The 26,839-nt window shown below is 43.0% G+C and overlaps 1 protein-coding gene across 1 annotated transcript; it reads right to left on the bottom strand.

Moving 5' to 3' along the window:
- Positions 1-1,461: 1,461 nt before the first annotated feature.
- On the bottom strand, positions 1,462-10,098 carry ODAPH (odontogenesis associated phosphoprotein). The gene is made up of 3 exons (XM_077751295.1): positions 10,032-10,098; positions 2,082-2,220; positions 1,462-1,937 (listed from the first exon to the last, which is right to left on the bottom strand). Exons 1-3 carry the CDS (start codon positions 10,096-10,098, stop codon positions 1,841-1,843), a joined length of 303 nt encoding a protein of 100 aa, XP_077607421.1. The 3' UTR covers positions 1,462-1,840.
- Between the last annotated feature and the right edge of the window lie 16,741 nt (positions 10,099-26,839).

Below are 26,839 nucleotides of genomic sequence, written 5' to 3'. Positions count from 1 at the left end.
GCTTGAACCCACAAACTGTGAGATCAAGACCTGAGCTGAAGTCAGATGCTTAACGGATGGAGCCATCCAGGCACCCCTCAAATACAGGTTTTATACAAGCTTGTCATTTTGAAGCAAGTATCTGTTCTTATAAGAAAATTTGCTAAGAAGTGAGTGAAGAAAATATTTTTATTCCTTTTTATCTAGGAAGTGAGTGAAGAAAATATTTTTATTCCTTTTTGTCTTTTCACCTAGCAAAGAGGAACAGCATGATGATTTTCTCTGTCTCTCCATTTCCCAGCCAACACTCCCAGCGACCTTATGTCGTTATGTTCCTTTTTTCCCTTTGTAAAAGCAGTGGCAGGGACAGCAACTTTTGCATGCCATTCTCGGGAGGAACGCGGATAAGCCCCTGACCACATAGGCAAAAGCCGGGTTCCGATGTTACAGGCAAGGTGAGTGGCGCAGACAGGAGGCAGTATTTCACAGAATGGCTCCAGTAATGCCCAAAGAATGAGATCGGTGGGATTTGTTAACTTCTGTTGCACCCTCAGCTTCCTATAGTTGATGTAACTTATGTCTGTGGAGCTCTAGAGTTACAAGAACATCCAGGTAAACTTTGAAAAAAAATTTTAATTTATTTAAATCCAAGTTAGTTAACATATAGTGTAATAATGGTTTCAGGAGTAGAATTATGTTAGTAGATTTATTTAGTAGATTCATTACTTGCATGTAACGCCCAGTGCTCATCCCAACAAGTGCCCTCCTTAACGCCCATCACCCATTTAGCCCATCCCCCCCAACACCCCTCCAGCAACTCTCCGTTTGTTCTCTGTATTTGTCTCTTATGGTTTGCCTCCCTCTGTTCATCTGTTGTGTTTCTTAAATTCCACATATGAGTGAAATCATCCATGTACACTTTTAATCAGACTTTGAGCTTGGAACCCGATTGAAAGTTCTAGGGGAAATAAGTAATAAGTAATTTAAGCTAGTATCCATATGACGATAAGGTGAGAAACAGTGAGATACTTATCAAACTAATTTTAACTGGTTGCTTAAAAAGTCAACATTAAAGTAACTTTAGCTATTACAATTAAAAAGTAGCTTTTTAAGTTAGGTAATTTAGTTTATGATATCTTCAAGGTATTATCTTAGTCAGATGCCCCATAACTTTGTTTTGCTTTAATGATTATAATTCTTTTATTGTCGTCGTTAGAAAACTGAGTGGATCTTGAAAGTTCTCATCTTAAGAAAAAAAATTGTAACTGTGTATGGAATGGTTGTTAACTGGACTTATTGTGATCATTTTGCAATATATACAAATGTGGAATCATGATATTGTACATCTGAAACTAATATAGTGTCATGTCGATTACACCTTGGTAAAAAATAAATGAATAAATAGCCACTAGTCTATACCATTGCCAAACAGAGAATAAGAATAAAATTAAACTTTCAGTTTTCTATAATTTCCTCCACAGTTCACTTTATAAATGGACTTTGCTCTGTAAGTTCTCCTGTGAATAAAAAGGGTGTCATTAATGTCTTCCTTCGGTTTATATCAATTTGTTTAAATGCTTTCACTTTAATTTAGAAGAGACAGCTGATTCTTCTGGCATCTCAGTCTGCACAGGAATTCTTGGAACTACCCATTTTAGGATTTTATTTGGATGAATATCCTGTGATCTTAAAAAAGTTGGGGATAAGAGTAATGTAGTTGTCACTCCTGTTTTGCAAACGAATAACCTCTAAGCCAATATCTTCCATGCAGCATGAAGAACGACTTCTAGTCCGTCGTGTTTAAGATATTTCATCTTTAAGTCCAGTCATTTTAGTTTGGAAAAAGAAAGCAGGAATCTTTTTATACTCTCTTTTGCATCAGCATGTTCGGGGCTTCTCTTTTCTCTCTGCTTTCCTCGGAGGAGCTTCCCCTCCACAGCCTTCTTCTGGGAAAATACCTGTAATGATGAGTAAGGCGACCATACGGCCAAAAAAACGGACGAAACTGAAAACGGCGGGTACACTTCCGAGGAAAGAAAGGTCTGTTTGGAAATCTAATGTGGACTCTAGGCCCTTGTCGTGGAAAAGAATGAAAGGGACACTTGGGTGTCTTTGGGACGAGCTGGATCCTTGTCACCGGGTTCCTTATGGTGGGTGGAGGGGTGAGCGTAAAGATCTCACAGTCTGTAGGGCCTCCATTATCTTGTGAGCCTCCAAGAGGAGTGGCGACTGCCTTTTGTCCTGTGGGGAGAAGGGTACAAGTCAGGAAATGGGCCCATAACGGAAGCGGAAGGGAGATATTTCAGGTGGCGGCAGGGCAGAAGGACTGGGAGACAGAAACAGAGAGATCTCCAAACTTGTTTGAAAAAAACTGCCAAGATCCAACAGAATGAAACATGAACACACTTCAGGACCCAGCAGTCCTACTCTGGGGAATTTACGCGAGAGAAATGAGTGCATATGTCTTCAAAAGACTACTTCATGAATGTTCATAGCGGCCTTGTTCATATTCATATTATTACTGTTTTTTTAAAGCAGCCTCCACGTCCAACATGGGCCTTGAACTCATGACCCTGGGATTGAGAGTCAGATGCTCTTCCAACTGAGCCAGTCAGCTGCCCACCCCCCCTTCTTAGGCCTTATTCATGATAGCTTTTAAGCTTGGAAACAGTACAAGTGTCCATCAATAGGAGGGTGGTTAAACAAACCATGTGTATACAGTGAAAGGGAGCAAGAAAAAAGAAGACTTTTTTGTTATACATATATTCATGGGACGTGGAGACATCCCACAGTTATTACGCTGAGCAAAAGGAGTTAGACACAAAAGAGTCCATATTGTAAGATTCCACTGTATAAAGTTCAAGAACAAGGAGTTTTCATCTATGGTTAAAAAAATGTTTCAGTAATTAATTTAGGGTTAGGGTAGGTGTTATTTTGTGGAAACGGTAGAATTCTTTATTTATTATTTATTATGATTATTTTTTTAAAGTAGAATTCTTTTGATCTTGTTCCAAATGGTTGTTATGTGCTTATGGAGATACACACACACACACACACACACACATTTATGTTTACAAGACATATATGTACATACATGTTTATATACATACAGACATACATATATGTGTATATGTAAAATGTGATCAGTCTGTACCTCCATCAACATTAAAATTAATGTTAAGAAAATTAATGTTAACTGGCTCCTCCCCTCCCCTGAAGGCTATTCATCCAGGAGATCTGCTTCACTTCTGCTAGCAGTGAACTCATTCCCTAAAGAGGAAGGCGGGAGGGCATCTACACACAGCAGGGGAGCAAGTACTAAGAACCAGGATGAAATTAGTTTCTGAGAAGAAATTTAGGTCAAGCTCAACTGTCAAGGTCTTCTCTATAGGGAAGACTCTTCTTTGTATCATCCAATTGAATTGGCTATGAAAAAGTAAGCTTCTCTTCAGAAGATTATTCTCTCACTTTTTTAGAAACTTGTCAATACAGGTCTGGAAAGGGCTGCTAGGTGTAAATTGTGGAGAAACAAATTCCCCACAGGAAGTTGAAAGTACTGAGGCACTTGAAAAGAACTGGATTCCCCTTACCTTTAGAACAACTGAATTCAAATTTCCTGGTTGTGTAGGGTACACCTATTGCTTGCCTGTGTTTATAACCCCTTCTGGAGATTCTGTTTTACCCACAATTCCTGGAAAGGTCAGTCCTACATATCTTTGGCTATGCCTGATTGACTGGCTGATAGACACTCAGCTCATTCATTGGCTGGTCAGTGACCAATCAGATTCCCATTTGAGGATTTAAACAAAGAGACACAGTTAGTGGAAAATGTTAGTGGAAGGTATAGGACAGGGATTGGAGTGTTAAGTTTTGTTTGGCCACTTGAATGATGAGTAAACAGAGAAGCCAGTCTTTCCATAGAAGCTGTAAAGTGGTTAGAGAAAGAGATACAAGTGACCATGTGGTAACAGAGTGGGTGGTAAGAGTAGCCTTGGTTCTTGACTCTCTAGGGCTGATCCCTCTGAAGCCTGGCTATGTTTAAGGTTCTTGGAGATATTCTTATAATAATCACTCCTCCCACTCTTTTTAAAAAATTTTAAAAATGTGTATTTATTTTTGAGAGAGAGAGAGAGAGAGGCAGAGTGTGAGCAGGGGAGGGGTGGAGAGAGAAGGAGACACAGAATATGAAGTAGGCTCCAGGCTCTGAGCTGTCAGCACAAAGTCTGACCTGGGGCTCAAACTTATCAGGTGTGAGATCATGACTTGAGCTGAAGACAGATGCTCAACCAACTGAGCCCCCCAGGTGCCCTTTTTAAAGTTTATTTATTTTGAGAGAGAAGGAGGGAAAGCATGTGCATGTGTACTTGGGGGATAGGGGGGAAAGATAGAGAGAGAGAGTGAGAGAGAAAGAGAGAGAAAGTATCTTAAACAGAGCTGGATCTCATGATGGTTAGTTCATGACCTGAGCCAAAATCAAGAGTCAGATGCCCAACCAACTGAGTGAGGTGCCCCTACTCTACTCTTTTCTTAAGCTACCTTGAATGGGTATCTGCTCCTTGAATGAAACACTGACCCTTTCTCCCATTCCCACCCAGGCTACTGAGTATTGAAATCCTATGACTGAAACTAGATTAAGATGTTTCAAAACCACAAAAGATGTTTAAATCCCACATCACTCATTCTTTCCTCCTACACAATTAGATCAGTTCTGAATCTTTGTAACATGAAAGCTTTCTGCAGAGAATCCAGTCAGTAGTGGAGAAGCTAGCTTCCCCTTCCTCCTCCTCCTCCTCCTCCTCTTTCTTTTTCTTTCAAGATTTATTTTAGGAGCACCTGGGTGGTTCAGTCCGTTAAGCACCTGACTTGGGCTCAGGCATGATCTCAAGGTTTGTGGGTTTTAGCTCTGCATTGGTCTCTGTGCTGATAGCTCAGAGCCTAGAATCTGCTTCAGATTCTGTGTCTCCCTCTCTCTCCGTCTGTACTCTGCTTAAGCTCTCTCTCTCTCTCTGTCAAAAATAAAGATTAAAAAAACTTTTTTTAAATAATAAAGATTTATTTTATTTTTTGAGAGAGAGAGAGAGAGAGAGCACGCATGTACACACGTGAGCCAGGGAGAGGGGCAGAGGGAAAGAGAGAAAGAAACTTAAGCAGGCTCCACACTCAGTGCAGAAGCTGAGTCAGGGCTCTATCCCATGACCCTGGGATCATGACCTGAGCTAAAACCAAGGTCAGACGCTCAACTATCTGAGCCACCCAGGTGCCAGAAACTAGCTTTCCTCATAAGCTCCATCTTTACATTTTGTTATTAGACCAGACTTAGCTAGGCCTGAGCTCTACCACTCAGTATGTTATATTCCAGCCGTTAACAAGAAATCAACCACCCACCCCTGTGCTCATCTCATTCTCAAACCTGAGATTATTCTCCAAATCCTCTTGCTGACTAGGGGCTGTTAGAGCCTGCTAGGCAACTTTTCTCTGATTCTGTACCGTCCAGCTCTCTTCTGGAAATTTCCAAGGGCTCCAGATCAAGATACAAGCTTGTTCCAGTGACCAACCCAAGAATGTGGGCAGGACCATGTAAAACCACATTCTTCGGGCAAACTAGGCACATGATGACTATTTCAGGTCACTGGTTGACTAGCACAAGGGTCCCTATGGTTCTAAAATATGGGAACCATAGGGATTGGTTTTGGAAACTGTACAGGTTAACACCACACATTTGCGTGAGGAGATTGATGCCATTCACTGTCTCCAACTTTGGCTGAGTTACCACTGCTCACCAATTCTTTTGTTTTTCCTTGTTCTGCTCCATTCCCACTGGCTTCGGAGTCTTTGACACTCTTCTGAAAGCCCCTTCAAAATTCTCATTCTTCGTCATTCATTTGAAGAATTCCTTCAAAAGCCTCTCTACCTTTGTAAGTAGACTACTTAGCTGCATTTCAAAAAGAAAACTTCAGTGATCTGCCATGAACTTCTCTGGTTCCTGTTTGACTTCAAAGAGACATCTACACGGTTCCAACACGCACCCCACACTGCCCTCCATATTTAATCTACTGGAACCTGACTGTGCTTTCTCTACTCCAGAAAAACTACTTTGGTAAAAGTCATTACTGGGCCTGGGCTTTTAACAAGCTGGTTCCAGATGCTTAAGCACCATTTCCTGTCCTCTTGGGCCGGCTTACTCCTATGCAGATTTCATGCCTCATTTCCTCAGGGAGGTCTTCCCTACCCTGGAGGCTGGCTTAAGACCCTTGGCACTATGCTTCCATACCACCCTGGGAGTCCACTTTCAGAATACTCTTCAGTCATGTGATTACTATTTTGTGGTTATATTCCTCCTCCACTGGACCATCCACATGACCAACCTGTAGACCACATCTCCTCATCCCTAGCACAGTGCCTGCAGTGGAAATGAATTGATTGAGAGAAATCTGTTTCTATAATTGCAAAAGTTACCATCTCCCCACCTCTCAGGGATAATGTAATCACTATATATAAATCTTTCTCAATATGCAACATACAGACATGCCACCAAAGGTACTGAATGTCAAAGATGAGAGCCCTTCTGCGACCTTAATCAGACCAGAGTAAGTCAAATGTTTAAATACGGATTGAAGGGTGCCTGGGTGGCTCAGTCGGTTACCTGTCTGACTCTTGGTTTAGGCTTAGGTCATGATCTCACAGTTCTTGGGTTCGAGTCCCTCATGGGTCTCTGTGTTGATAGCATGGAGCCTGCTTGGGATTCTGTGTCCCTCTCTCTCTGTTCACTCCCCTCTCAAAAATAAATAAATAAACATTAAAAATATAAATGTAGATTGAAAACATTGTACAAGGCAGAAGACAATAGTGTTTCAAAGCATAGACTCTAAAACTAGGCTCCCTGAGCCCTGCCGCTGAATAACTGTATGACCATTGACAGGTTCCTTAACTTTTTCTGAGTGTCCTTTTCCTTATAAAATGGAAAAAATAATTTTACCTATCTAATTGGCTTGTGGCATTATCTGAAATAAGAAATGTAAAGGGTTCAGAACATGTCTGACACACGGTCTGCATTTAGTTGGTGTTAGCTACAGTTATTATTAATCTTTTTTTTTTTTTACAAATACTTTATTGTCTACAGTTATTATTAATCTTGGATATCATGGAAGGATTCTATATCACAAGGCCCACTTTCTTGGGCTCATCTGGTTATACTTTATATATAAAATCTGTGTGCTACTGATAGGACTAAAGGGTACAGATGTTATTAGAATGGGACCTTGATGAAAACAGAGACTGTTGATTCTGTTGGTCATAGCTCTGTCCTTAGCACCTACAATATATCTGGCTTAGAGGGGGGCCCAGTACATAGTCAATAAATTGAATGAATTGTCAGACAGATGTTGAGGGTTTCTCTCTGTAGATTTTTATGAAGGTCGTATTTAATTTCAGTCCCAGAAAAATTGCCATAATAACTCACATTTAAAATTAGAGTATAATAAAAAATCAAGCTAAAGTATCGCCTGAAGTTTGGATATCAATTTTGAGTGGGTTTATTATAGTCTAGACATGAAATTCATAGCATACCAACAACTAGTACTTTTTTTAAAAAGTAAGGATGAGAAGTCCTTTTTCTTAAAAAAAAAAAAAAACCAACAAAACAATTACCTGTAGTCTGTGGTTATTTGGGCAGATAATAGCTGGTTTGTAATGAACTTTACTGATTTTTAAGAGAAGTAAACTTCATACATAATGTTTAAGTATGCAGTTCTTCCTTTATAAGACCCATGGAGTCATAGAAAAATTCTCATGTGCTTTCAGAGTTGAACTAGAAAGGAATATAAGTCCTTTGCTGATTTTACTCACAATAACTGCAACTCAGTTTATTTTGTAGACTCACAGAATGACTGGCTCTTTTGGAAAAATCTCAGAGTCTACAGGGAAAGAATTTGGAGCCCAGAAAGTGTCACAAAGGCCTATTTCAATTCTGTGCTATAAAGCCAGTCATTTCAACAGTGTGCAGGTTACTGTGTTAGGTGTTGTGACAAATGCAGAGATAATGAAGACACAGGGCCTGCACTGGAGAAGTGCGACAAATACGTGGGTCTGTACTACAGAGCGGAATGCGGTACATGCCATGGATAATGTACAAACTGCTATAAGAATTTAGAGATGTCAGAGAGAGAGAGAGCAATTTTTAAATTTTGTGTCTCTCTTTTAAAATTTATTTTTGAGAGAGAGAGAGCATGCATGCGAGCAGGGGAGGGGTAGAGAGAGATCGAGAGTGAGAGCGAGAGCTAGAACAAGAGTGAGAGAGAGAGAGAGAGAGAGAATCCCAAGCAGACTCTGCACTGTCAGCATAGTACCTGACGTGGGGCTCCACTTCACGAACCATGAAATCATGACCTGAGCTGAAACCCAGAGTAGGACAATTAACCGATTGAGCCACCCCAGTGCCCCTTTAAATTATGCATCTTGAAAAAGCCTTTGTGGAGTAATACCATAGCTACATTTATATGGCATCATGCAATAAACAGGTGAGGGCAGGGTGGGTTTGGACACCCACACAGGGCAGAGCCATGGCATAGACAGGCAAGCGGCGGGCTGGAGCCAGGGCTGCGTGGATAGAGCGAAGCTGCATTTGAAGGACTTTTGATGCCAGTCTGAGGGAGAGTGTGTGGGGAAGCGTAAGTCAAATTCAGAAATCAGATCTCACATTTTAATTGGTGCTTTTTAAAAAAATGTTTATTTAGTTTTTTGAGAGAGACACAGAGAGTGCGAGTGGGGGAGGGGCAGAGAGAGAGGGAGACACAGAATCCGAAGCAGGCTCCAGGGGCTCGAACCCATGAACTGTGAGATCATGACCTGAGCTGAAGTTGGCCGCTTAACCGACTGAGCCACCCAGGCGACCCTAATTGGTGCATTTTTAGATGTGAACACACCTAGAACCTCATTATAACTTGTTCAGCTACCTATTTACAAAGTTTCCTGAAGAGTAGTTCACTTTCTGTAAAGAAGAGGTCAGGTAGGTGGCTAGTTCTGGTTTACGATGCCTCTTTTAGATGTCATATTCAACAGGTGGTACGTGGGGGTCTGGTCTTGGGAATGGGGCAGGTGTTATTTGTGATGACCCCTCGCCTTCTGATTGCCAGAATTCATGCAGGGGCTGGGCAAGTGATCTCCGGTGATCTCACCCCCAGCCCGGGGGTCTCTGCCCCTCTCCTTTGTATGTGAGCTTTGGGGGAAGGGAGATGACTGGGGTCTGGCTGAGCCCCTGCAGAGCTCTCAGGGAGGTCGGTTTGATTCTGGGTCTAGCCTCCCTGAACAGTATCTAGTTGTAGAACTAAGGTGACTTGTGAAACAACATTAGACCCAGGTTCCCCAGCATCTCCTTCTCTCCTTCCCTTTTCTCCTCTTCCCCTAGCCTTTTTTATCTTTTCCCCAGAGGTTTGCAAACCAATTTTAAAGCTCAGGCCACCTGGGAAATCTTGTAATGGGGGAAAGGAAAGAGAATAGGATCAGTGGAGAAGCAGAATGTAATATGATCCTAGAGAAAGCTATACCCACTTCGGTAGCACCGAGATGCAGCTGCCTTGATGTGATTAATTAAAGCAATTAAGAGACAGAGATTAAACAGCCACCATGTGCAAATTACTGTGCTGCTGGGGATAGCAAGAGGTGGACACTGCCATAATTCAGGGTGGAAACTGTTAGCTTTACAATACAACTAGTAATGTATAGCGTTTTGAGCTTGAAGAACTTTTTGGAACGAAAGCTCATTTTGTCCTTATAACCCCCACAATAATAATTACTAATACTGTCACTTCAGATATGAGGAGACTGATGTTAAAAAGGCTAAGTATGTCTAAAGTCACATAGTTAGGGCTGAGACTAAGACCAAGGTCTTCAGATGATGACAACACTTAGCCTCTTTCTTCTTAACCACACAGGCTGATGGGAGCGGACAAAATTATTTCCAGTTCATGGATATGTATAGTTATGAAGCCAAATCTTGCCTTTTCACACAAGTTACTAATTAGGGACCCACAATAGAATAAGAACAAAACCCTTACCTTCCGCCACAGCTACCACCACCCAGCAGACCAATAGCCAGAAGGAGAAGCAGAGTTTGTGAGCCATGGCTTTCACCCTGAGCAGTCACTGCCCCGAACTCAGGTTGCTTTAAAGGGGAGCCGTTGAGTCACCGGCAGCATGATTCAGGTAATTTGCATTTGCTCAGTGGACCACAGGGATCAGGGCCTGTGGTGTGAGGGTAAGAAATCAGCAAGGAAATACCAGACAGTATTTATCAACCAGAAGCTTCTTGGAATGACAGCCAAACGGCATTCCTCTGTCCTTTGGAGTCAAATTGAGGACAACCACACCCTCACTAACCTTTCAATTCCCTCCAATTTCTCTGTCTTTCGTGCCCTCTCTTTGCTTGCTCTATGGGTCTCTCTGGGCAAGAGGAAGAATCTATTTAGTGAATACTCAGCAGTGCTTGCCTCTGCATGGTTAACTTACTTAAAAAAGCCAAACAAGATGGGGAAGGCATTGTCCAAAGTCTTCCTGACCCAGATGGCTTGAAGAGGCTGTTCACAGGCCTTGAGTCAGAGATTATGGCTCTTTCTTCTCTGCTTTTGTCCAGAAGCCAAGGGCGGCAGTGTCAGAAAACTGTCTCCTCCAGTAACCATCACAGTCACTGTCTACACAAACATGACTATTTTTTAAAATTTAATGTTTATTTATTTTGAGAGAGAGAAAGAGACACATATATATAGAGAGAGAGACAGAGCATGAGCAGGAGAGGGACAGAGAGAGAAGGAGTCACAGAATCTGAAGCAGGCTCCAGACTCTGAGCTGTCAGCACAGAGCCTGATGCAGGGCTCGAACTCCCGAGCTGTGAGATCATGTCCTGAGCTGAAGTCAGATGCTCAACTGACTGAGCCACTCAGGCGCCCCCAAACACGGCTATTTTGGTAGATGAACTCAGTGCATTGTCCTTCCAGGGCTCCTTCTGATTCATTATATTATCCCTATGATGGACAAAATACCTCTGTGCCTGGTTTGTTTCCTGAGAGAAGAGTTCTGTTTGTCTAGGAGGGATGGGAAAGGATGGGCACCATGAGTAAGAGCATGGATCTTGAGTTGGGAAAACTGGCTTCAACCCTGATGCTGTCTCTTCCTATGTGGGTGGGTCCCTGAGACTCAGGAGCCACGGGTGCCTCCTGTGTAAAATGGGCCTTGTCGTATATCCCTCAGAGTGGTGATGGATAGAAGCGGTAACTGACCTGAAGCTCTGACCACAGTGCCTGGCCCATGAAAGGGAGTCGTTAGGGTTGTTAGTAAATGATAATGATTCCAGTTCTTAATTTGTTCTCTTAGGAGCTAATAGTTGTCTACTCATTCAGTCACTCAACAGGCCTCTGCTCTGAGAACATTTTCCTGGGCATTGAAGAAAGAACAAAACAGAACACAGGTGCTTGCTTCCAAGGGCTAATAATCTATCTGGGGAGCTCATGCAAACTGAGGACCAAAGCTGAGGAAGAATGCAGATACTCACAAACTAGAAAATGGCAAATTCCACGGGCCTGATGAGGATCCTAGGCAAAATTCTAGGACAGATGATTAAATGGACAATTTATCAGCAGTTTGGAAAGGAAGCAGGATCATAGACCCACTGATTGGGTAGCTCTCTCTCTATTGATCATGTATCATGTGGCAGACACTGGGTCTAGGTGCTGGGACTAAACAGGGTTCTGCTCTCATGGAGCTTATGGTCAGGCAGGGACATTAAATACTAAGGAATAACAAAGTGTTTTTGAGTATTAAGAGAGAGGAAGTACTGGAGACTATGAAGCAGAGAAATCTGTAATTTTACATCAGCGGGTTGGGTATTACATATACTGATGAGGGACTGAAGCAGAAAAATGTTCACCTTTAGCCCAGAAAGCTGACCGATAGCTTGCATTGTTCCGATAAGGATCAAATACGTGCCCTTTGCTACAGTCTTAAACCGTCTCATGGCTGTTTGTAAATTTCCCTGATAGTTAATATCAGGCTGAATGATAAGCATCAGAGAAATCTTGTGAAAGTAGTTTTATGAGTAGAAATTCAAAGAAGACATTAATGATCTCATACTCCCTACACGTCCCCTCCCCCTTGAGCACTAAGCAGCTTCACCCAGCAAAAGTGTAGCCGCTTCTGCCCCGGAGTCCTGTCCCTGTGCTATAATAAAAGTACTCTTTGCACTGTAAAGATCTCAAGAAATCTTTCTTGACCATTCACTTGCGGCCCCGCAACATATACTGCTTTGTCCCCTGCATTGAAAACACATTACCATGCCAATAAAATGAGATCCATGTAATCTCTAACTACTGCCCACTTTTCTTTGTGGATTTACTGTAAATTATTTAAGCAAACTTTTAGTTGATGGAGATTTGTATTATTTCTTCTGATTCTTTTCTCTATTGGATTTCTGATGAGCTTTCAGTTTAAGTGTTGATGAAATAAATAACAAAAGCAAAATGGTGCAATTGTTTCTTCTGTTTGCATCTATTGTCCTGAGATTTATAAAGGGATGGAGCTTTAAAAGGAACAAAACGTTTTTTTCATGTATATAACAAACAAAACTTTGTTCTGTTGATAATGTAAAACAAAATGAAAGAGATGTGGTGTGAGAGAAGAAGCCAAAAGTAAATTTGTCTACCAAACAATCAACTGAGGTCTCAGGTAGTGCCCTACACTATAGATTATTATTCCCTTTGGGTGGGTTTCCTGCCCACCAGGAACACCCTGTAGAGAGGGTGACATTGGCTTTTGACTCTGCCCCTTTCTCTTTGAGAAGACATTAATTCCGAATGCATGGGATCTAACCACCAGACCCCAAATTTATTTTATATTTCTTGGGAGACTCAAAAGATACTCATGTACATGGGGCTGAGCTTCCCGCATAGGTCTGCCCTAGGGGTGGCACGGATCAGATTCCCCCGTGTTCCTTTGAAAGTGTAAACCCGTGTGAAGAGAAACCAGGCAACGAAGGGGAGTGGTACATGCTAGCACCCATGGCAAATAAGACTAAAAAACCCAAAAAACTCAGGATGTATAAAGTGAGAATATTCTGAGATGGTGCCCTGCAAGGGAAGTCGCGCATGATGACGTTGATATGGAAACTGAAAAGCATCTGAAAACAAACATGGGAAGTGAGCATTACCTGTCCTTCGAGCCTCGATGCCAGTGGGATCCGCAGGCAGGGCTGGTACTTCCTTTCCACCTTGAAGCCTTATCTCACATAGTTATCATGTCCGAGCTTTGTGATAGCTATTGTCTTTTCAATCTCCTCTCATTCGAAGATCAAGAAAATGTTCTTAAAATGAAAATCTAATTATATCACTTTCTAAACATCCTTTCATGATACTCTGTTGCCTAAAAAACAAAATCCAAAGACTTTAGGTGAATATTCAACATTGTATTACTGATTTGTTTTAATCAATGATTTTATTCCATCTCCCATCAATCTCTAACTTAGATCCCACTCCAGGCATAGCGCTCTGCTTCTAATTCTCAGCTCTGTCTTGCTCTTCCAAGGAAGGAAGCAATGAAAATATCTCTATAGGTTGGTGGTTCTTATCTGGAGGGGAGTTTGCTCCCCCCTCTCCCAGAGTACATTTGGCAATGTTTAGAGACATTTTTGTCACAGTCCCCCAGAACGAAGTAGTCTCTGGCCCCAAACGCCAATAATGCTGCTGTTAAAAAAAAAAATAACGTTTAGAGCCACCTCGTGTGGAAGTGTGCTGACTACTGCCTTGAGCCTTTCGACACTTGCCACAAAGGAGGAACACGTTTCAGGATAAAAAGAACACTGGAATGGAAACACAGATGTACTAAGAGGAAGACTTTCTGTCCACACCGGGTGATCAAATCAGTTGCAAAATCAGTCACACTCTTGTTAACCTGCAAAATCAATTTTCTCCCTTTGGTCAAAGCCAATTGGAGAACTAGAAAGGAGTATGTTCACAAGGAGCCAGGTAACACCCTCTCCTTGATACAACTAAGATTGCACTTGTGCTAAAGCGCATGCAGTTGAAGTAGGGTTGAAAAGTTTGGGCTCTGCCTTTCCTCACCAGTTTAATTTTTCAAACTTTTCTGCAGCCAATACTAAAACAGACATTCTTTAATGGATACCTAGAAAGATGGGGTAAGCCTACAGTCCTCTTGCTTAAAGACTACAACTACAAGGTCAGGAGGCCAAAACTAAGGACCTCAACGAGATCTCTAATAGTGCCCTATATCTCTATAGCTGATAGATTAAAAGGAACAGAATTTTTAAAACTCTCATTGAATTCTTATTTCACAGAAAATTCTAACTTACTTCTTCATTGGTGATGTATAGACTTAGTAAGTTTGCCATATCTTACTTATTGGTATGCTATATATTGAGGGGAACCTAGTGTTCAACAATCAGAAAATCAGTGAAGCTGTTGTGAGATTAGATTAATTTGCAAAAAATCTTTATTTGCCTTAAAAAAGGAAATGTTTCTTTCTTTCTTTTTTTAGCAGGGGTAGGGATGGAGAAGGGTACAGGGAGAGAGAGAGAGAAAAAAAGATAAGAGAGAGAGAAAAAGAGAATCTTAAACAGACTCCACACCTAGTGCAGAGCCCAACCTGGGGTTTGATCTCATGACTGTGGGGTCATGACCTGAGCCAAAATCAAGAGTTGGACGTTCAACCGACTGAGCCACCAAAGTGCCCCCAAAAAGGAAATATTTCTGGAAGCTTATTTCAAATGCAGTACTTTTGGTAATTATCTTAGCAGTCATATACATTAAAAATCCATAAATGATCACTTTCTCATTTAGTTGAAGGCTAATCAGTGAGATTCTGATGTCCAATCTCAATGTCAAGAAAGCTCTCATGAGAGGGCCTGGGTGGCTCAGTCAGTTGAGCATCTGACTTTGGCTCAGGTCATGATCTCACAGTTTGTGAGTTCGAGCCCCGTGTTGGGCTCTGTGCTGTCAGCTTGGAGCCTGGAGCCTGCTTTGGATTCTGTGTCCCCATCTCTCTCTGCCCCTACCCTGTTCATGCTCTGTCTCTCTCTGTCTCTCAAAAATAAATAAACTTTAAAAGTTTAAAAAAAAAGCTATCCTGGCTTTGCATCACTCTCGTAGACCCACTTGCACCTCGGTATGTTTTTCGCTTGTATCTTTTCTAGTTTCTCCCTCCATGGTAACCTCACGCACTGCACGTGGGTACATTCCTTCACCACCTTGTAAGAAGTATTAAGCTTGTCCTTTCGTTCTGCTTCCTGAGGTTAATTACAGGGACCAGGCATGGGGTGCAGGTTGATAACGTCTGTCTTGCAGAACGGATATTAGATGTGAGGTTAACAGGTAAGGGACTAGGACCCCTGGATGGTGCCAGGACACTGAGGGCAGTGTGTCACCTCGAGGAGTTTCAAGACCTCCTGGAGGAGTTTCAAGGCCCATCCAGTTCCTGCCCTAACCACCACATCATTTGCTAATCAGACATAACTGTTCCTAAGCTTAGCAGGGCAAGGCAGACTTGGGACTGAATCCCTGCCTTCTCGTTGGGCTGCCCTTCTGGTAATAAAGCTTTCTGTGAATTAAACCCAGTGATCAGAGATTGACTCATTGAGCTTTGGGAACATGAATCTGATTTCAGGTTTCCGCAACACGCTGAGTTGAAGAGAAGGGCCCACGTAGCTTGGTTTGTGTTAGGTGGTTTGTTGTTGGTTGGTTGTTTAGTGTTATAGTAACAAACTTTATGAGGAAGTGACGTAGGACTCAAGAGGAGTTATATTTCTTTTTCAAAGACTCAAAGATATTAAATGGTAAGGTTGAGATTCAGAACTAGAACTTTCCTGACATCAAAATTCTTCTAATTTTTATTTTTTGTTATTTCTTCTAATTCAATATGCTTACATTACTTTAATAACCCATTCATTTATTTGCTCACTAATTCATTAATGGATTAATATTTTCACTTTAATGGATTCTTTTGTTTTATATCCTTCTGGCTTAACGGTCTGTGAGGAAGAAGGCTCTCCCCTGTCAGTACCACTTAGAAATAACCCCAGGAAGAATTCTGTTTGGCCCAGTCTGGGTCAGCTGGCTGGGGAAGGGAAAGTGGGAGCAGTTACTAGAAGAACAGAGGTGGAGATAATAGAGCCTGGGACACCTTGATTTGCGTCGACTACACCTATGGTGTCACATGACCTTCCCACCCCACAGTCAGTCTCCAGTATGTGTCCCTTAAACAGAATGTCTGTTAACAGGCACAGGCTAATTGATGTTCCTGCAAAAAATAAGAGAACAACTCTCTGTTACTAAATGTCAGAGACTGCTACAAATACAGTCATATTTTCAATGCTTTGGGGGGGGATGGTGTCAGGAAATGACTGTTGGTGACTGGGGGGTCATACGGTTCAGCCACATCTTGGCATGTGAACTTGTTCCAACCAAATGTCCTAAGAGGGACTCGCTTGCTGATTTCATTCTGTCCAGTGTCTGTGTCTAGGCTGCCCTGAGAAGAAGTTTCTAAATACACTGCAGTGACATGTGTTGTCACAGAAGAAGCATTAGTCTAAGAAGGTTTTGTGAAATTTTTAGAGGAAAGTCTTTCAGGTCACTTCCTTCCCTGGTTTGGAGCCCAGAGAAGCAGGACATTTGGGGCTGGGGAGTGTTTTTTTGAGAATGTGTACTTTGCTCTAATTATTCACTCAACAACTATTTATTGGGTGCCCACTGTGCGTCAGACACCATTCCGGGGGCTTGGGATACATCTGTGAGCAAAAGAAACAAAACTACCTGCTCTCCTTGAGTTAACATTCTAGTGGGATGGAGACAGCATATACCACAAGCATAGCAAAGGGGGTACATTAGATAACATGTTAGAATACATTAGAATGTTTAGAAGAGTCTGTAATACGTGCTACAGAAAAACAAAAGAAAATCAGGGTAAGAAATTTGGAGAGTATTGCAGTTTTAAGTAGAAGATGATGTTTGAACAAGGGCTTGAGGGAGGTAGGGAATTATCCATGTAGGTGTCTGGAGGGGAGTGTATCAGGCAGAGGGTACAGCCAGCACAAAGGGCCTGAGACAGAAGTAGGCATGGCATGTAATATACAACCGCAAGGAGGCCATTGTAGCTGGGGCAGACTAGGGGATGATCTCCAGGAGTAATGGAGGCCAGATCATGTCCCTGAGGGAACCAGGAAGCCATTGGAAGATTGTGCAGAGAGGCATGTCATGATCTTACATTTGAAAGGACAGCTGTGGCTACTGTGTGGAGGATAGGCCATCGGGGGGCAAAGGAGAATGGAATAGCAGAAGCATAAGGAGGAGACGATGGTGACCCAGACTGGGGTGGAGAGGAACAAAATCAGAAGATTCTGGACATGTTTTGAATGTAGACTTGACAAGATCTGCTGGCAGATTGGAAGGAGGTAGTGAGAGACACCAGAGTCCTAGATAACACCCTAGTTTTGGTCTGAGCGTTTGACTGCTGAGGTTCGGTGTGATCAGGTGGTGAGACTGTAGTGGAATTTTATAAAGTTATTATAATATTGCTTCCTCCATAATGAAAAAATCAGGTGAGTAAAAATACACTTGTACTTTTGTGAGCACCTAACGTAAGACAAGTTATTAGCATGTGGAGTGGCACCTTGAAGCTGCAGGACTGGAGAAGTGAGATCTTCATATCTGGGTACTAAGAAGCATCTGCCTTGCAGCCTGATTGGCGGTGTGTCCAAAGCAGCTCTGCTCAGAGGGGAGAGAAAGGACAGGCTGAGCGGATGAGCGAGGTGTAATTTCTGTTCCGTGTGGGCTCTGACTTCTCCGGCTGCCCTGTCTTACCAAGGGTAACCCCCTACACTGACATGGTGCCTTGTATCTGTCCTCGCACTCTCTCTCTCTGGACTTTGAGACCCTTGATGGCAAGAACTCAGTCTTTTTCTTCCCTTTTAATTGTGATAAAATAGACAACATAAAAATTACCATTTTAACCATTTTTTAAAAAATGTATTTATTCATTTTGAGAGAGAGAGAGAGCCAGGGAAGGGCAGAAAGAGAGAGTCCCAAGCAGGCTCTGCACCCCCAGTGCAGAGACCGGCGCAGGGCTTGAACTCATGAACCGTGAGATCATGACCTGAGCTGAAATCAAGAGTCGGCTGCTTACCCGACTGAGCTACCCAGGTGCTCCGCCATTTTAACCGTTTTTAAGTATACAGAAGAACTGAGCCTTGATTTTATTTGGAGCTACAGTGCCTGGCATATAGTGAGCATTCAGTAAACTGTTTTGGGATACATGCTAGAGTCTGGGGAGAAGGGCCTCTGCTTGTGTACAGGTGTTCGTGCACCTTGTTGTCTTGCAAGGCCCTGTTGGGGGAGGAGGGAAGGGCAGGAAGGTGGCTTTGCCCAGGGTCTCAGCTTCTGCCATGCCCTGCTTTTTGGCTCTGGGCTCAGGGGAATTTAACCTCCTTTTTCTTTCTTCTTCTCCTTCTTTTTAAAATATTTATTCATTTTTGAGAGATAGAGACAGAGGGTGAGTTAGGGAGACACAGAATCCGAAGCAGGCTCCAGGCTCTGAGCTGTCAGCACAGAGCCCAATGTGGGGCTCTAACCCACGAACCGCAAGATCATAACCTGGGCTGAAGTCAGACGGTCAACCAGCTGAGCCACCCGGGCGCCTCTTTCCTTTTTCTTCCCACTTGCACGCTGTGAGGTGGTGATACTTTCACGTGTCAATCTGGCTAGGACATGGTGCCCAGCTGTTTGGTCAAATAACGATTCTGTGAGGATGTTTTTGGATGAGATGAACATTTACATGGGTGGATTTTGAGTAAAGCAGATTTCCCGCATACTGTGAATGAGCCTCATCCAAATGGTTGAAGGCCTGAACAGGTCAAAAGACCGGCCTTCCCTGAGCCAGAGCAAGAGGCGACTCTGCAGCAGCTGGCCCTGGGACGTGGACTGTAGGATCGGCTCCTCCCTAGGTCTCCAGCCGGCCAGTCCACCCTGCAGAATTTGGGTTTGCTTCCATAATTATGTGCGCCACTTCCTCAAAGTAAACCTTCCCGTCTATTCAAACACATCCTATTTGCTCTGTTTCTCCAGAGAACGCTGACCAACACACACCCATATTCTCTCTTGCACTGTCACGTGTATACATGCCGCTTGGTCAGGTTTAGGGGTCATGCACACAGCAAGAGACTTACATCAAATTCTCTTAAGAAGAACCTTGGTGTTTGTGGATAATGAAAGGCATAGCCAAGTGCTCCTTGACCAGAGATGTGTGGCAGAACTTTAGGAACTTCAGGCTAGTCTGTGAGCGTTGCACTGCTTCTAACACACGTACTTCAGACAGATGCCCATGAGGAGAGCAACCCCTCCCTGGCTCAGGACAGCCTTTCTTTTAACTGAGGCCGAAACTCTTTATTTTGGGGAGACTCTCCTGGTGGTGACTGTCCTGCTTTGCTCCTCATTCAGTCTCTCTTGCCCTCTTTCTTGGTGGTTTAAAAATGTGCTTAGAATTTTAAGGAGTTCAAACTCTGAAGATATGTGTTTGGATACAACAAATGCGGTTTTTAGTTTAAATTTTGTTTTGTTTCATATTTGAGAGAGAGAGAGGGAGAGAGAGAGCGAGCGAGCAGGCCAGGGGCAGAGAGTCAGAGACAGGATCTGAAGCAGGCTCCAGGCTCCCAGCTGTCAGCACAGAGCCGGAGATGGGGCTTGAACTCCTGAGCAGTGACATCATGCCCTGAGCCGAAGTCGGACGCCTAACCGACTGAGCCACCCACGTGCCCCAGTTTTTGGTTTTAGATGCTCAAACGGAGACAGTATAAACCAGCCTTCCGTGCCTCTACATTAATTGAAGTGAAAGCCAGCAGTCTGAGGGGGGAAACACCCCATCCCAGCAGTTTGGACCAGCAGTGTTCACGAAGCTGGCCTCTTCTAGTTGACCATCTACGGCTTTTAGGACCTTTCAGGGACCCAGCAGGATGTCTGCCAGAGGAATGGGCCGGTGGCGCCTGGCGTCGCTCATCTCTGCAAGTCCTGTTGTGCTAACGGGCCTGTTTTCCTGGGCGGCCTGGGAGAAGCGAAGGCGAGCTACAGTTGTGTCCGGCGAGGCTGCCTGCCGCTGCAGAAACCGCTGACGCTGGCAGAGACCTTCCCGTCACACGGCGCGGCCAGGAACCCAGGAGGCCGCCACTAGGAGAGCAGCGCAGCCCGGATTCCGTGTGTCGGGTAGCACGGGGTGCGGCCGGTGCCGGGCCTGCCTCCTGAGTCAGCGGAGGGAGCAGCTGTGAGGATTATCTCCCAGAGGCCTGGGGTGCCTCAGGGTTCTCTGTCAGGAGCGGGACAGATGTTCCTGTGCGGGATCTCAAGGTTCTGTGTTTGGCACTGACGTGAAGGTGCTCCTCTGTGGCGGCCTGCACGGCTCCCCCGCTCGCCTGGCCGCGGGGTCTTCTGCTGGGATTTCTCCTGAGGGGCGGCAGGCCTGTCTCCAGCTCCTCCGTTTTGCAGGGCAGGAGACAGTCCTGGACAGATTTCCTGGCGTCATCCTGGTGCTTTAACGACAGAATGGCAATAAACTCCTGGTCAGGGTTAGAGTCATGCCCACTATACGACAGAGCCTCCGTGTATCAGCGGTTTGAAACAATATTAAATCAGTGGGATAAATCTGTGTTTTAGTCCCTGCCCTGCCTCCACTTAGCTGTAAGAGCTTGGACCTCTCAGCCTCAATGACCCTCAATTTCCTCATCTGTCTATTATTCACTGTATTTTAAGCATCACTGTTATAATCATTGTACATACATCAAGTCATTAAATCCTTAAATCAATCCAATGAGATAGGTACTATCATCACCCCCACTTTAAAGATGAGAAAACTGAGGCACAGGGAGGTTAAGTCATGTGACTAGTAAGTGGCAGACCCACAAGAGAAACCCAGGCTCCAGAGCTCTTGTTCTTAGTCCCTGGGCTAAGTGTGCTCTGACACCTGGCTGTCCATTTATCGATGTGAAAGCCTTGTGACAGTACCCTTGAAATTCACCCGTGTAGTGCAGGACAAAGACTCATTTGTTAAAACAATTGCTTTTCAAGGGAAAATAAATAAATAAAAAGAGGTAGAAGAGACATACAAACCAATTACAATGTAGGGATTTTATCTGGGTCCTGTTTCAAATATGCAAGTTAATAAAAGACAATTAGGGATGCGAACTGTGTATTTGATGATATTAAGGGATTATTGTAGATGTGATCATGATAAATGACTTTGTAAAAAAAAAAAGAATCCTTAACTTTTAGAGAGAGATGCCGATATATTTACGGATTAGATGCTGTCTGGGATTTACTTCCAAATAATCGAGAGGATGGGAAGTGAGTGGGGGGTATGGATAGAGTAAGATCGCCCATGTTTAATAATCATTGAAGTTGGATGACGAATGCATTTGAGTTCATTATACTCTACTTTTGTTTGGAGCTTTCCATTATAAAAAGTTAAAAAAAATCACCCTGTTTAAATGTTTGTTGATTTTCTCAGAAATGTTGAAAGCACTGTGGACCTACTTCACAGGACTAGTGGGAAGAGGGACAGTCCATAGGGAGAGAACAATTAGAATCCGCTTAGAAGATTCGGGGCGCCTGGGTGGCTTAGTCGGTTAAGCATCCGACTTTCGCTTAGGTCATGATCTCGCGGTTCGTGGGTTCAAGCCCCACGTCGGGCTCTGTGCTAACTGCCAGCTCAGAGCCTGGAGCCTGTTTCAGAGTCTGTGACTCCCTCTCTCTCTGACCCTCCCCTGCTCACGCTGTCTCTCTCTCTCTCCTAGAAATAAATAAAACATTAAAAAAAATAAAAAAAATAAAAAAAGAATCTGCTTAGAAGATTCACCTTCCAAGGGTGTCACTTATTTGAGGGTGAGCCTGAGTCCTTTCTATGTGGCAGATACTTAGAAGATTCTTCTGGGCTGCATGAATGCGTGAGCATATGAATGAATGAATGCAAATGACTAGTGCACAGGAAGAGAATGATTCTGTCACGAGACCAGGAAGAGAATCTAATTTTGGTGCTAAATACAATGATAAAATGATTCTGTTTGCCAAATTCATTTAGCCAAATTGTATATTTTTTAAAAATGTTTATTTATTTTTGAGAGAGAGAGAGGCAGAGAGAGGGAGACACATAATCCATAGCAGGCTCCAGAATCAGAGTTGTCAGCACAGAGCCCAACATGGGGCTCAGATGCTGACCTGAGCTGAAGTCTGATGCTTAACTGACTGAGTCACCCGGTGCCCTGCCAAATTGTGTATTTAGGGGTAGCCTTATCCACCCCAGTCATAACAATGACCAAAATATTTATATACCATTCCCCTTTGTCCTGGTGGACAGCTGTACACAAAGAGATTTACTAACACAAAAATCTTCACTCTGAGGTGACGTCCCTACCACTACACCTCTCAGAGCCCATGCTCTGCTCTGAGCTCTATTGCCTTGTTTTGCTTGCTCAGCCCAGAATCATCCCAATTCTTCTGAGTTCCGTCTACGGAACTAACATTACTCTTCTGTCTCCTGGATTGTCTGTAACCTATGCCTGCCAATCACAGCACAGCATTCCTATGGCCACAGCAATTGTTGTGGGATGGGCATTGGACTCAAGCCAAATCAACCAGCCCCAGTCAAAATCAATCCTGGGACTTTTGTATGAGCCGCTGGAAAAGAGGCACACATCTTGCCTTTGAACCTGAAGTTGGGAACAGATATGCCTACCTGAAGGGCGAGCCTGCTTGATAGAACAGAATGGAGAGATACCAGATTATAAGGACATCATTTGAACCCCTGGGTCTGGCTGTACCTGAGACCATACAGTGTACTGCATGTGGTTTGCTAAAATTCTGAAATATAACGAACATGAACATTGTCTCACAGTAGCAAAGCACATGTGGAATAAAGATTCTATTTTAAGCCTAGTGTTGCTAGGAAAGAAGAGATATTAACAAACGATAGAAGTAGACACAGAGTAGAAAAATTTCTCTGTTCTAGTAGTTGGTAAGGCACTGACAGAGACTAGGACCAACGTATTAAGCATTTGATGCATTCTTCCTGAGAGCTGAGAGACCCCAGGGGACTAGACAGACTCCTGCGCAGGCAAAAAGCACGGATGCTTGAGTGTCTTGCCTATGTGTGTGATAAGGTGACTTCACCCTGAGTGCTCAGCCACCTTGTTTATGCTTGGCAGTAGCATCAGACACATGCAGATTGTGGTGATGAGTAACTCTGGGCTTTCCCCAGCTTCAGACATGGGATGAGTTCACATTTTATCTTTCAGCTTCTAAATGCCCCAGTTGGAGCTTCTGCACAAAATGACTGAAGCCGAGCCTGCAGGTGCTGTGAATGTATAACAGTAATTCAACATTTAGTAAATTGGAATCCCTGGGCTTGGTGTTACAGATCAGGGCTGACAACGTGTCTCTTTGTATAGTGATGAAAATATGTATCATACGAGCTGTGAGACCTTGGGCAAGGTACCTAAATTTTCTGTTTAATTTCCTCACCTATAAAGTGAGAATAGGGGCGCCTGGGTGGCTCAGTCAGTTGAGCAACCGACTCTTGATCTCAACTTGGGTCATGATCCCAGGGTTGTGGGATCGAATTGAGCCCTGGGTTGGGCTCCAGGCTGAGCATGGAGATTCTCTCTCTTTCTCCCTCAGACTCTCTCCCCCACTTCCATGCTCTCTCTCTAAAATAAAATAAAAGTAAATAAAATGAAAATAATGGTATCTACCCCATTGGGTTGTTCNAGGCTGAGCATGGAGATTCTCTCTCTTTCTCCCTCAGACTCTCTCCCCCACTTCCATGCTCTCTCTCTCTAAAATAAAATAAAAATAAATAAAATGAAAATAATGGTATCTACCCCATTGGGTTGTTGGGAGGTTAAAGAAATTAATGACTTTTAAGCACTTCGAATAGAAATTGGCACCTTGTAAATGTTAGCTATCATTATTACTGCAAAATAATAATTTTCTGCCTCGGACAAACATTTCCTCTAGAATCTGGAGATCTGAAACAAGACAAAGAAAAGGCAAAAAATCCGAAGATTTATGAAAATTGTGAAAAGCTCTGTGAGACTGCAATACTTCTCAGATATCCAACTCTGCAATCTTGTGTTTTAGTTTTCTGAGACGTTGAGTCCTTTGGAAAGCTTGTCTGGAAGTTTCTGACAGGGGATGAAGGCATTATATGTTTTTTTAGGGTTCTGCAAGGTGACCAGTCATAGGCAGGCTAACTAAAATCTTGTAACCACACCTACCCAGACAGTGGTTTCTGTAAATCTCAGTAGTTAAGCTGGTAGGGGTTTGAGAGAGTGCTTTGAAATACCCAGGTGGCACAGGAAGTGGTAGTAATTCAAGACTTGGATTCAACTTTAGCCAATGTCTCTAGGAGATGATGAGAGTTGGTAACAACCAGCCCCCAGGTTTTCAGAGACGAAATGGTGTTGATTTTCATTTGTAGAATGCTGTTGTTATAATTCTCTTTCCCTTCCTTTTTTCCTTCCTCTTCCCCTTTTCTCTTTGTGTTTCACAGGAAGTCTATGCTCCCCTCTCTAGAAGTAACCACTTTTAACAGTGTGACATATATCTTTTGATTCTATATGTTTACACACACTTAGAAACTTTTGTAGGAGGGTTTCAAAAAATTTTATGTAAATGGGATAATATTTTGAGTTGCTATTTATTTCTTTTCACTTAAAGCGTGCCTTTTCTTTCCGTGCCAATACACGGATTGATCTCTTTTCANCTTTTAACAGTGTGACATATATCTTTTGATTCTATATGTTTACACACACTTAGAAACTTTTGTAGGAGGGTTTCAAAAAATTTTATGTAAATGGGATAATATTTTGAGTTGCCATTTATTTCTTTTCACTTAAAGCGTGCCTCTTCTTTCCGTGCCAATACACGGATTGATCTCTTTTCGATTGTTGCTTCTTATTGCATCGCATGGGTATACCACAGTTTATCACCACTTGATGGAGTTTATCACCACTTGATGGAGTTTGAGTTGCTTTACATTTTTTGCCCTTGAAAAATTCTCATAGCTGTCTTTGGACACATGTAGAGGCTCTTTGCTGTAAGGTACATTTAAGAATAACTTGCGGAAACTGTTTTGAGATTTATATTGTAGAATACATTTTCATTTCCCTCTAAAATTTCCCAGTCCTTATGGGGCCTTGGTAAGTGTGAGCCTTTGGACAGCCCTATCTTATTGCTGGTTAAAACTGTTTCCCATCTTTTCAACAAAATATGGCCAAATAATGGTGATGGCCACAGAAAGGTGAAAGGTACATCTCCGTAAGATACTCTCTATTCTTAAGTGTCATGGTGAGAACGGCAGACAAAACAGTTTTTGAAATCCTAAGGATTTCAGGTAACTTCCTTCGGCTGTGCAGCCTGGCAACACTGTGTACCATTATAAAATCTACCTCTTTCATAAGCACCAGCACCGTTCAGTTTAATTGGTCTGTTGAGGACGCTTTGCTGGCAAGTCTGTAGCTGAATGTCCGTCTCCACAAGGCGCTCATCATCTGTATTTGTGGTTAGCATCCTGCACAGCCTGTATACTTCGCTATCTCTGTTTAATAAAACACTTCTATTTTAAAACGCATGAGGCCAGGTCCGCTGAGTCAGATGTGATTATTATCTTTCAAGTGCACAAGCTCTGCCACAAGGATTTGGGAAATTTATTATCTGACAAGAATGTGTTGGCGACTCCTTTGCTGCCAACTACCACAAAGGAACTAAGATTAGTTCAAAGACTAGTTAGTGCCTGATACCTGAGATAGTGCTACTCAAAGTAGCCAGCCTGGGAACTCTTTACTGGTACAGCATGAGATAAGCCACTTGTTCCAGAATGTCAACCACTGAAATTGCTCCATTCATGGAAAAAAAAAGTCTTCCTATGAAAAAAAAGTTAAATAAACAGTGTGCTCCGTGGCTTAGTTGATTTACATTCTTTGCAAACTCCTTATACTGGTCTGTGAACCATATTTTAAATAGCACAGGATGCTTTATGAAACTGAATGAACAAATGAATAAATGAAGCATATCTAATCTGGATTAAACGGCTTTTCAGGGTTGAGGTGGGAGGATGGAGAGAATGATGAATTAAGTTTTCTCTCTCAGCAGGGCAGTGTTCTTTACCTGCTTTTGAGCCCCCACAGAGAGGGAAGGTATTTAAGGCACACCACTGACTGTACCCCTACCCTTCCCTGCTAAATGCATTTCCCTTCTTGCTTTTGCCCGCCTTCCTGTTCTTATCTCCTTTTTCCATGCTTCTGGCATGGGATTTAAAGAAAGAAAAACAATGTATGGAAAGCTCATTGTGTGTTTTATGCTTCACACACAATGAAATAAAATTCTCTCCACAACTGGGTGACGAAAGCCTTACTGTCTACTTTGTAAATGCTCAGAGAGGCTCAGGAACTTGGTCCAGGTCCTACATGTGATCAAGTGGCTGGCTTGGGCCTTGAATCTAGGTCTGTTTGCTTCTCTCCCTGAGGGTTGATCTTCTACTCTCGTGTCCGAGGAGGTACTAAGAGAATCCAGGTCCTGGGACAGAACTTGGGAAGTGCTCACACTGAAAGTGCTTAACTAATGTTAATTAGTGTTAATGGTCCATTTTGGAACTTTGAGATTCCATTACTCTCCCAGTCTTGGCACCTTAATTGCCGCAGTCCTGCGTCGCCCACTTCTCCATCTTTGTTACATACATCTGTGTCCCTATAGGTTGTGGATGCCTTCGTCTTATCATTTTTGTATTCTTCACAAGAGGGTATGGGGCTTGAAAGCAGTACACACGATGGGTT

This window comes from Crocuta crocuta, unplaced genomic scaffold (assembly GCF_008692635.1).
Source record: "Crocuta crocuta isolate KB4526 unplaced genomic scaffold, BGI_CrCroc_1.0 scaffold1, whole genome shotgun sequence".
In the NCBI taxonomy this organism is placed as follows: Eukaryota; Metazoa; Chordata; class Mammalia; order Carnivora; family Hyaenidae; genus Crocuta; species Crocuta crocuta.
Note: the sequence above shows the minus strand (reverse complement) of the source record. Positions and strands in the feature narration are given on the sequence as shown.